At 42.4% G+C, this 11,874-nt stretch overlaps 1 protein-coding gene across 1 annotated transcript; it reads right to left on the reverse strand.

Moving 5' to 3' along the window:
• Positions 1-769: 769 nt before the first annotated feature.
• Positions 770-8,507, reverse strand: PRDX1 (peroxiredoxin 1). Its single transcript, XM_059821924.1, has 6 exons — positions 8,458-8,507; positions 5,340-5,456; positions 4,159-4,312; positions 3,752-3,874; positions 2,767-2,897; positions 770-1,153 (listed from the first exon to the last, which is right to left on the reverse strand). Exons 2-6 carry the CDS (start codon positions 5,443-5,445, stop codon positions 1,068-1,070), a joined length of 600 nt encoding a protein of 199 aa, XP_059677907.1. The 5' UTR covers positions 5,446-5,456; positions 8,458-8,507; the 3' UTR covers positions 770-1,067.
• Between the last annotated feature and the right edge of the window lie 3,367 nt (positions 8,508-11,874).

Here is an 11,874-nt window from a genome sequence, read left to right on the forward strand (position 1 = left end):
TCACTTACATTGCTAGGCAATAGCTGCTTCCCAAAATCCTCAGCTCTGAAGTTCAGGACTTTATTACAAGCCACCTTTAACTATGAAGCTATACAGCTTTAGTGTAACTTAAGGCCGTAGTCATGTGCTTTGAGTTTTACAGTATGCACATAATTATTTGGAATACAAAGATTGAAGATAAGGCTGAGCACATCTGAGTACCAGATTTTATAGTGACACCCTTCTTTTGATCTTATGACTAAACTAATGGATAACTGACATACTCTCAACTCCCAATCCACGTAGTGGGAGAGACTAGGGATGAATATTGTATACCCAAGGAAGTTTGCTTTCTAGAAAGCCCAGACTTCCACTCCTGTACAGACACTGTCCAAACTGAATGTTGGATTCCCAGAAATTTAGCATAAACAGTCATAGTTTTGATGGAAGTGAATGCAGAAATCAGTAAGCTGACACAGTGCATGAAAACATGACCAGCCTTTGTCAGTCACATCTATGCTTCATGCTCTGGGCACTTGTAGTATTGCTGAAATCTGTCAGACTAATACTAAACCATGTTCCTCTACCTAATAGCAAAGTCAAGAGTGTAAGGAGTACTTTACTAGTGCAACATGAAAACTAAGTGTTAGTATCTCCATTCTAGTGGAGCTGTAAAAGGCCTCTAGGAATTGAGATGTCTACAGACAGCTCTGTAGACAGAGCTTTCAGAAGTGCAGCCTGCATTGCTTTCAGGTCTCCTGATGTCTATACATAAGAACAGTAGACAGTATGCTCTTTCCACAAGTTTAATAGAGTTACAAAAGGATACCACTGCTCTATATGCAACACATGGCTAACCACATACACTGCATTGTCACTAAAGTCAACAGGGCTTGATGTACAGATATTGATCATTAAGATTTTCTATGAAGGTAGTGTCAACAGGACAAACTTTCCTTCAAGTGAAAAAGTTACTGTTTATACCTATAGCATGATCCCTTGACTCAGATGCAATGACTTAATCAAAGTTCAGTAACTGATGCTTGCTCTTTACGTAAGGCATACTAGTTTCCACTCAGACTGAAAGTTTATTTCTGCTTGGAGAAATACTCTTTACTTTTCTGAACATCAGGCTTGATTGTGTCACTGCCAGGCTTCCAGCCAGCTGGGCACACTGAAATGAGAAGAATGTTTAAGTCTTACCAGCTGCTGCTGCAGAACATGTTCTACACAACATTAAAGCAAACTAGCAACTCAAAACATGTATACATCTTTGCAACATACAGAAGGTGTATTATTCACTGTGGCATTAGCAGCATTACATTCAGTTTATTTTACTAATTTCCATTTGTTCACTAGGTAGTAGCACCCAAGGAACCAGGTGTTTGCCCATGGGACAGTGGGCCCTTTACACAGGCAGCTCTCTCCGCCCCACTTAAAAGCTTCATAGAAGCTTGACAGGAAAGTAATACCAACTCCAGCAGCCTGAGTCAGAAAGCTTTACAACTATTACAGTACACTTCTCTCCTTGGATCCAGTTAAGTCTATATTGTCCTTATCTTTAATCAACCCTCATCTCATTCTCCAGTTTAATGGGGAGGGGGAAGAAGAGTTTAAGTCTCTTGTTCCCCTACATGGCTATCAAAAGGCCACCAAGATACAGAGGTTGCATGGCCTCTGAATTGCAGCAACTCCTAAGCAGCATTTTTTGGACACTGCCTTCCTTGTATACAGCCATGCAAGGCTTAATGCATGCTCCACACAAGACTGGCAATTTTAGCTACAGTATTCTCAGCTTGAGTGTTGCTACATGCCTTATGCTGGTCTACCTTGGTTTAGGCGAGTCTGCAGTCCTAGTTGTGAAGAAAAAGCTTTTGCCAGCTTTTGACTACTCCAGGGCACAGTAAACCCCAAAAAGCTTCATTTGCATGACATGTGACTGCTCCATCAATTACAGATGTCTCCTCAGCTGACAGAGGATGGCATACAAGTTCAGAAACACTGACTTTCTTCAGTCTATAGCATAGCCACAATAGCAGCTTGTTTTAATAAAATCTGCCATTGATTTACCAGATCTGAAGCAAGTTAAATATGACCAGAAGCAATACATATCATAAACTAATGACAGCTGAAGACTACTAATACCTACATAGCAATTTTGAGTTTCTATAACCTGGTTCAAACCTTCTATCTGCAGTGCTTTTTTTCTTCAATTCCTGGAGAAAAGCTACCAGTCTCGAGCACCTTTCACTCTTGGACTACAGGCACAAAGACTCTCTCCATTTTCCCCTCACTATATAGGGACACAAATATCAGCAGGCTTTCTGGGAATTTAAATGCTTTGTCTAACAGACTGCATAAAACATTGCATTAGTACTCATGGTCTCAACCTACCAAATCTGAAAGCAGAGTTTAAATTATGCTTATCCTTGCAGGTTAAGTTATTTTATGTTTTTAATTTCTGTCTCAAGTATATTCTGTGTCTAATTGAAAAAGAGATAACTGCTATGTGCTCAACAAGACATCCACCACCAAACTGATTTAAGTGATATCTCAACATTACCAAGTACTCAATGGACAATTAACTGGAACAGGATAAATATAGCACTATGCTGTCCTTCAACAAGTAGCTTTACAGAACCAGCTGCATTTCAAAAGGCACAATTACATGCTGTGCACAGACCAATCATGTACTTAGTACCTTTCAGTAAACCTTGATTTAACCTGCCCAGTTAATATTGTTCTCTAGAAAAAATATTTAAGACTAGAAAGAGGAAGAACTCTTACCTTCTCCATGCTTATCTGTAAACTGGAAGGCCTGGACAAGTCTGAGGGTTTCATCAACACAACGGCCAACAGGAAGATCATTGATTGTTATCTGCCTCAAGATCCCCTTGTCATCAATTATGAACAGACCCCTAAAAAAAAAACCAGCCCTGAAGTCAAACACAGCTGTTGAGAGACTGATTAGACCGAAGTGAGTTTCAAAAAATCAAGTTCAGTATTCTATTACAGCAGTAAGTTGTGTCATCTAGTATTACCAACCTCCTCCTAAAAACTAATACCTTCAGCGTATGCATAGCACCGAAACACAAGCAGCTGAAAGCCTAACATTCAGCAGGAACTAGAAGGGACAGGAGGTAAGTAACACTAATGCAGGAGAGCAACACTTCCTACTTAAGGAAGATACTAGTGGAAAAACAAAATGAAAGAGAAACCCAAGAAAAAGTGGATTGCAAGAGAGGCATTCTTACATTCAAAGAAAAACTACATTGTTCTCAAAAAACCCAACCCAGCAATGGCTATCAGTTAGTCCTCCAAAGTCATGTTAAGAGTTAGCAGAAGTTCAGCTTCTTCAGCAACTTTACCTAAACAGTTGATTAAAAGATAAGGCTTGGGTTTTAATTAATCTGTACTTTAATCATTAGACTAAATACCTGTCATCAATTTCACAACTATGTAGGTCTTGCATTACCCATGTTTGCAGAAGCGCACCTGCATGAGACTCCTGCACTGTGTAGATAGGTAATCAAAGGGAAGCAGCAGGCATTTATCTGGCTTACCAAAAAAAACGAACTCTAAACACTAAGGAGAACCAAGTAGCACCTCCCCTTGTAGGAGTGTTTGATAGCTTGAAGCAGTTTACATCTAGAATAGTTAATAGCTTCAGCTTGCTGCAGGTGTTCAAGTATATGCAAGCTCTACATTCACATGACATGCTCATGTATTGCAATGTAAGACTTAACGGCAAGTTCACCATCTTGCGTATTACCTGTATGCAATACCTTCATCCTCTTTAAGTACTCCATATTCTTTGGCAATGGCACGTTTTGTGTCAGAAATCAATGGGATTTTCATAGTACCCAAACCACCTTGTTTCTTAGGAGTATTGATCCTAAAAGAAGGAAGTTTAAATGTTAAAGATATGGACAGTTCAGAATAAAGTATAAGGTACAACAGAAGCCGCTCCCTTTGCAATTCATACCCAGTCTGCCATAAGGCAACAGAAGAACTGAATGGTATGCTCGGTTCTGTTCAGAAGCCCCTGGTACTACCAATATTCCTCAAGTGCCTTTATTTGATACTTCAGCAAGAAAGTTTGAATACACCCAGGATTCAGCTCCTGCAATAACTGAGGCCGGGCAGAATATTCTATTACATTTAAAGGCTAATTCTTACCAGGCAAGGTGACAAAAGTGAGAGTCAACAGAAGCTCCAATTACTTCACAGTTAATTTTCTTGAATTCGTCTGCTCTATCACTGTATGCAATAATTTCAGTTGGACAGACAAAAGTGAAGTCCAGAGGGTAGAAGAAGAACACAACATATTTTCCTAGAAGAGCAAGATAACCAGTTAATGTCTCACCTTTATAGGATTTCTTGTCATATTCGATATCAACCATTCAAATACTGATAGATGAGAAAGGGCTTGACACAACACTACCTTTAAAGATTAAATGGCAAATTACAGATGCTTTATTTTAAGACCTGCTATATAGGTGGCAAGCCCATAAAGCACCTGGGGTATTTACACTTCAGCCAAATGCCATTTACAACAGTCTTCAAGGCCACTCTACAGCTAGTAACACAGCACCCTACCCAACTGAAGTCTCCAAAACCAGACTGCCAAATTTGACAGAGAATGTCTGTCTCCTGGGTCTACTACCATAGGCCTACCCAGAGTACACCGAGTACCTACACTAGAAGACCCTATGGCCAATTACTAACAGAGTGCAGAAATGCCACAGATCTGAAAGGCTACAAGCCAAGGAGACATTTTAATCGAGTGGGTGACTAGTCTATACAAACTCACCACCCTCATACAGCCTAAGGGCTACAGCTTCCAGTTAGGAGTGTCTCTTTCTAAAGCCAGCCATATTAGTACTTAAATACTTCAGGCTTTACCTTTGATTTTAGTAAGCTTTTTTGGTAAGGCAAGCATTTTCCCAGTACTCTAGAGAATGGAATTTCATTGGTTAGAGAGAAGAATCTACTTTCCATTGACAGAAAACCTACAAGAGAAGACTTTGCTGTTCCACATAGTACTTTGGAGATGTTACATCAGTCTCATAGTATGATAGACAGGACAAATAAGCCCGATCCAAGATTACAGTTTAGAGGACTTTTATGCTAATTAGCAACAATTATCATAGCTGGGACATTCAGCCACGCCATTGACAGCTTCCCAAGCGTATTCCAGCCATCACTGAGAATGACTGCACAAGTTGTGTACTTCAGTCTACTGCCAAATGGTCAGTATTACTTTGAAACCAAATCAAGATGTATCCTTAGATGCCCTCCCTCCACTCCTACATATGGCCAGATTATAGCTGTGTAATTAGAGAAGCACATAAGCTTACCTTTATAGTCAGAGAGTTTGATGTCTTTGAATTGTCCATCTGGCATTACAGCCGTGGCAGTAAAGTCAGGGGCTGGTTTTCCAATGAAAGCCTTTCCTGAAGACATCTTGATTTACTCTAGATAAGAGTTAATAACAACACAGTTTAGATAATAGTACATTTGCACCTGGAAGTAAGCATTTATTCAAAGCACCTTATTAATTTAGATTGAACACCAAAGACATTTTATCAGCACTTGGTCTTGCAACACAAGCCTTAAGAGTGAAATTAGTTTTAACTTTGTCACCTGGGTAGTCCAGTCAAAACACCAGCATTTTTTTCCTGAAGAAGCAACACAGTAAGATGCAGTTCAATAATCACAGCCTAGATATCCAGGCCAAGCCACTACATAGATTACCTGCACTTCAAGATCTATGGCTCATTAGCCTCCTAATGATACAGTAATGGGTATCTTCGACCAGCAACAACTCAGTGTTGAACAGGGCTAACCTTCTAGAGTTTTAGCAGTATTCAGTAAGTCTTCCAGTTCCACTTGGTGGATGAGTTAGAAAGTCTGGGTTTTAGAACTTCTCATGACAAGACCATTGTTAAGTTTACAAGGGAATTTAAGACCTCTACATTTATCCTCCTGTTAGATTCCAGAAGAGAACTTTTGTTAATCTCCAGAGAACAGTGCTCCGCATAACTACACTTTAGCCTTCCAAACAATTAAACCTTGTTTTATTTGCAACTAGAAAGACTCATGGTATACAAGGGAATCACGTTCTATATTAGCAATTAAAATTTCACAGAATCTTAAACCTGTATGTACAGCCAGGTCATTTCCCTCCCAAGTCTACTGAAAAAGAGGGTACACAAGGCCAAGAAAACTAATTCTGGCTGCCTGTCCTAAAAACAAGTAATTTGTAATACGCCCTGTGCAGTATTTTTGCTCGGTCTGGGAATGCAGTATTTGTATATCACTTTAGAATTCCAGTTACTTCCAGAGCATAATCTCTCAAATAGGTAACTTCACAAGCCTTGTTTCTTCAACTCAAAATCTTCTTAAAAGTGATTTCACTTAAGTCATTCTATACACTGCTACAAGCACTAGCTGCCTTTGAGATAGAAAACCTCCAAAAGGTTAGCATGAGTCTCATGTTGCTAAGGAAAGCCGAGATTCAAAGATTCTTCCAAGTCCTGCCTGCAAGGCACTAAGTCTGTTCTAAAAAAGGTTGAGAGCACCTCATTTCTTGGCTCCTTCCCCTTTACCGGACACTTTCTTCCTGGAGAACTAGCCCCTAAGTCATAAACATTTAGCCTTTGATCCAAATTTAAACTAATCAGTTTAGAGTCTTTTCAGTAAAAGTTTTACCTTTGAAAGCTTCTCTTACATACCCTGACAGTATATAGACAGTAATCATCTACCTCTCAGCTTTCATTTTGAGAAATGCCAACCTGTACAATGTTTCTAACTGCCTTTTGCAACAAAGATCTTTATTCCCATGTTCATCCAAGGGTTTAGTCTTCAACTGCAGCAGACTGGGAGTTAAGTCTTATGAATGAAGGTGGCCAGAACTACAGAGAATTCATAGGATCGTACTGAAACAGTCTACCAGGAAGACATCAGTAATCCCTCCGCCAAACATCACATGTAGCCATGAGTGCAAGTGCAATTCTGAAACTGCAGTTCTGTTAGAGGGACGGGGGGGGGGGGACAGCCATTGTACAATATTTATTTGAGATGCCTCAACTAGTGAGTTTTATCTTATAAGCAATAGCTGTTTTGTCTGGAGCGCATAAGCCCGTGTTTTGTCACTGAATTACATTCTTTTCCAGTACTCAAGCTCAAGGTCATCCTTTTGCTCAGTACTATGACAGTCCTCCTACATTTCTTCCATCAGCAGTCCCCCGGAGTATTTTACTAGGTATTCAATGTCAAATAAAAGCCATCAAACCGCTCTTTGATCCCTCCCCTTTCTAAACTAGAAGCTATCGCCCCCTTTTAGGTAACATGAAAATCTTTAATATTGGCAGGAGATCTCAGTTGCCTTGTACTGCAAGAGAACCATCTGCTTTCCTTGGAGCACCTACTGCGACCTGCCAACATGCCCGCTTTTCCGTGGGGGGTTAGCATGTATTCTCAGATGTATGCTTGGATTTTTAGCCACAGCATTTCCTAACCCACAAAGGAACAGACCGCAGGCTCAGTGTGTTATTTCCTTCCATTCTAGAGGAAAGGAGAACGGACGCTGCAAATCAAGTACACTTGAATCGGGTCAGAATCTCCCACTCGCTCATAGCCGCACACAGCCTCAATTATCTTCAAACTGCAATTACCGTAAGCCTGCGCTCTTCACGGCTAAGTCATACCTTTAGGATACACTGAACAGAAGTGAAAGGCCATTTCAGAACACACCATCAGCCTTCCACTTTGCTACCTTCAGACTGTCACAAAAATGCGGTTAAGCTACCGAGCTGCGGTCAGAGAAGAGCGCTATTGCCACAGATCTCGGCTCGAGTGCACCGCAGCCAGGCACAGGCGGACCACGAAACGCTTCTGCCGAGCAAGCTCTGCAGCGAGATCAAAGCGTTCACCTGCGCAACCACGCTGCTGTGTGACAGGGGGCACCTGCCCCCTTGCGTGCCCCCACCACGCTGAACCCAGCGCTTTTCGCAACGACTTGGAGGCCGGGGGCCGCAGAGGACGCGCTGGCCGCGCTGAAGCCTCCAGCCCAGCAGGGCGGGGGGGCCGCGGGGCGAGGCCGCGCCGCAGCAGCCTGGCTGGGCGCTCCCCCCGCCGCAGAAGGGTAAAGGCTGAGGAGGGCAGGCGCGCAGGAGGGAGTTACCTGCGCCCTCTCCCCCAACAGAAGCGGGGGAAACTGAAGAAAGGGAGAAAGCGGCAGCCCCCGCAGAGCGCTCCTCAGGGGGCGGGACACAGAGAGCAAGAGCTCGCCTTGCGCGCTTCGCTCGGCACCCCATCGGCGCAGAGGGGGAGGGGAAAACCAAACCAAACCAAACAAAAAAAAAAATGAAAAGGAGAAAAACCGTACTGCGCAAAACCCCAAACGAACGCCACCCCGGACACTGCCCCGCAGCAAGCACGCACCCGCGCAGCCCCCACGCCCCCCGCACTTACACAAAGAGCGGCAGAGGAGCTCACCGCCTCCAGCAGCAGAAAATCCCCAAACTGCGGCAGCCCCCCCCGCACCGTCCCTTTTATACGCGCCCCGATCTCGCGAGGAGACGGGCGCCGCCGCCGCCGCGGAAGGGGGGCGGCCGCCGCGCCCCTCCCTGCCCGCTGCTGCCAGGGCGGGCGCGTGCAAGGGCAGCATGACTTGGCGGATTTGCAGCCGTCCCCGGCGGGCTGCTCGATAGCGGGGTTTCACCCCTTATCTGAACGGAGGCACTGCCCCGGACTGTTGAAAGCAGCTAAAGAATTTGAATAAATGGAGATAATGCTCTGGATAGTGTCCTGGGAGGTGCCCTGGAAATACCCAGTGTAATGGTTGTAAACAATTAAGGGGAAGATGATTCAGATGGCTTATTGCAAGAAGAAGTTACTTTTTTAATGCCTTACTATAAGAAAGCTATAATTACTATAAGTCACCGAAAAGGCAGAGGGTACACAGGATTTTGAGGGAAAATCAGAGACGACTGGCATGTCGTTGAGGTGAGTGGGAGATGGCCATTCATCATCAATAAAATCAGACCTATTAACAAAGCAATATGCATTCACTGTGTTCCATAGGTGTGGGGTCAGATCTTTATCCTCTCGCTCTCCTACCATCAGCTGGCTCCTCAATACTAATTCCCAAGGCTTTCACTGGTTCTTCATCAACAGGAAGACTGATCCAAGTCATGCAAGTCAACAAAAAAGCTGAAAACTAAATTGAGTCTAACCTCTGAGCTTCAGGGGGAAGGTGGAAACTCGTGGAAGATAAAATAGTCACTTCAGGGAGTTTTGACTCATTCCCAGAGCAAAGCTACTCTGAGGGACATTTAGCCTGAGTGAATTCTTACAAGCATTGTGTTTGGATCCAAGACTGAATCGAGGCAGTGGGTACTTCCTGAGGACCAAAGCCTGAATTTAAATATAAAAGCTTTATTAAATAGTGGATACTGAAGGCCATTAAGGACATATCAATGACAAAAGTGCTTGCTTTAGTCAAAAGCAATAAATGTGTTTACCAACTGCTTTTTACTCGTCTGTTTTGCACTTACAGTTGTGTTTCTTATACTTGTTAAAACTTGGTTATAAATTGTCATGAGGAGAAAACCACAAAGCATTAATGAACTTTAAATGTTTATAATCTACATCACTGTGTAGTGTTGCTGGGTGACCATACCCATGTGGTGATTCACCCAGGAGATGACTGGTTTCGGTAGCAGTTGAAATTACTCCTTAAATAATAAAAGCAAAATAACATGTATATGTGTGCTCAGAAAAAAAGCTGCACTCACCTTAATGCAAATAATTTATCTGCTGCTGTTTCTATTGTTACAGCATGCTTAATCTTTTACAGAAAGAAGTTTGTTACTTTCTTAACACCAGTGTTGTGACAATAATTGAGGTCTATAAATTGATACATGTATATACCTACCTATCAACTCAGGCCATGAACCTGACAACAGATTAACCCCCGAAAGGTCAGGCAGTCCTAATTAAAACCTCTAGAACAATGCAGTCTTAGTACAACTCTGTTTACCATGTTTACCAATGGACAAAGCAGTAATGACTTTCTCATGTTTTCTCATGCAACCTTTAATGCTTGTTATGCTCATTTCTCACACTTTCAGATGCATAATATACCCATTTTGCATAGTTACCACAATGCAGTTTGTTCCGGGCCTGTGCCTTAAGTGTTGTATTTCCATTCATATGTCCACAGCCTCATTATTTTTGATTAGTTTCTAAGCTAGTCTTTCCAAACATCAGTTTCTGGAGGTTTTGGAGTGATAAATTGTCAGGGCCACTCCTTGTTCAGTGATCAGATCGGTTTCTGTAGCCTTTTTCAATCTTTAGATGTAAGATGCTACTTAGATAAAAAAAATTAAGTTCTCCAAGAAAGAAAGGGCACGTCTACCCAGGCGGGTGCTGGAAGGACGGAGTTGTCTCCACACCTCCCTTCTCCACACTCTGTTCTTCACACAGCGGATTAACCGTGGTGTAGTGCTCTGCTAAAATAGCTGCCAGACAGGATCAGCTTGTACCTGATCAGCAGGGAGCATCAGAAGCCCCAGTGTCGGCCCCTTTGCACCCATCCATACAGCCATGGCCACAATAAGTAGTTTATGTATTAACAAAGAGGAGCTGGCTGGCCCTGCAGTGCCAGAGCACTGAAACTACCCAAAGATTTCCAAATTGGTAACCACGCCAGATTTTACATGTATCATTTTGATCACAGTATCTCCCATATATCTTGGTTGGGAATGGGTCCCTGATGTGAAAGACAACCCCTCCCCATGCATAAAAACAAAGGCAAAGAAATGGGTCCTATTTCAGAACACTACCACACATTCGGTTTTCCATGCGTTTTGTTGGAGGAGAATTTGAGGATGTTATGTAAATGTATCCAGGACTTCTAGAGTAAGATGAACCTAGTTGGAACAGTAGTGTGAACTGGGCTTGGGCAATGCCGGGCATGGCTCTTGAGCGTATGCACATCAGTTCTACAGCAGAGATGACCCACCCGTGCCCTCTAAAGCCAACACATGAGGACATCATCACACCTGTTCTGTAGAGCCCATCACTGCACACGCAGAAAGCCCGCTGAATCCTGAGCGTACCAAACTGACTGTACACACAATAGCATCAGGGGCACAGTAAGAGTAAAATCCCAGCCATGTGGGGACATTTTAATATAATATATGCAAAAAGTCAACTGAAAAGTCAACAACTGACATGTTCCCAAGCCTGGGGCATTTATGCACAAGCAGCTGGTGCACAGTTTTAATGAAAACAATTACATATCATTAAATGCACGTTTGCTTTCCTTGTTTTGCTCAAATGAAGACTCTGTTTCTAGGTCAAAATGTCTTGCATTACCTCTTCCTTCTCTACACATCCTTTTTTTTTTTTTAATTAACAAACTTTATTATTGTATGTGTGGATAATCACTGCCTTTTGATGACAAAACATTTTAGTCTTCCTTACCTTTTCTCTTTTACTCCCTATTACATTATTGGAGGCTGAGGTTTGTTAAAGTTTTCATATGTGATAGTAGTAGAATTCAGGCATCTTCTGTTGCATTAAGACTGTGGATTTTCAAATGGATTTGATTGGCACAGTCTCCATAAATCAAACCCAGCTGTGTTTTCTCCCCCTTTATTCTTTCCTCTTCTCAATTTTCTGTTTCCTGTTACTTTTAATTGTCTTGTCCTTGCACTGTCTTCCCACTTTCCCGTATTTTGTCAAAACAGGCTGCACAACAGAAAAATCCGGTCATGTGAATGCCCAAGAGATTAATTAACCTTTGTGCCTTTAAGCCTCCTGAGCAGTTCAAGTCAGAACAGCAAAGAATCTGGACCAGAATGATCTTTCTGGAAATAAGTA

This window comes from Gavia stellata, chromosome 10 (assembly GCF_030936135.1).
Source record: "Gavia stellata isolate bGavSte3 chromosome 10, bGavSte3.hap2, whole genome shotgun sequence".
Taxonomy (NCBI): domain Eukaryota; kingdom Metazoa; phylum Chordata; class Aves; order Gaviiformes; family Gaviidae; genus Gavia; species Gavia stellata.

Bases quoted from the DNA above. Each gene is read 5' to 3' on its own strand.
- PRDX1 (XM_059821924.1), bottom strand. From the start codon at position 5,445: ATGTCTTCAGGAAAGGCTTTCATTGGAAAACCAGCCCCTGACTTTACT. The intron at 3,875-4,158 runs GTAAGAATTAGC...TCCTTCTTTTAG, and splicing joins CACTTTTGTCACCTTGCCTG to GATCAATACTCCTAAGAAAC. The intron at 2,898-3,751 runs GTAATACGCAAG...TTTTTTTTTTAG, and splicing joins GATGAAGGTATTGCATACAG to GGGTCTGTTCATAATTGATG.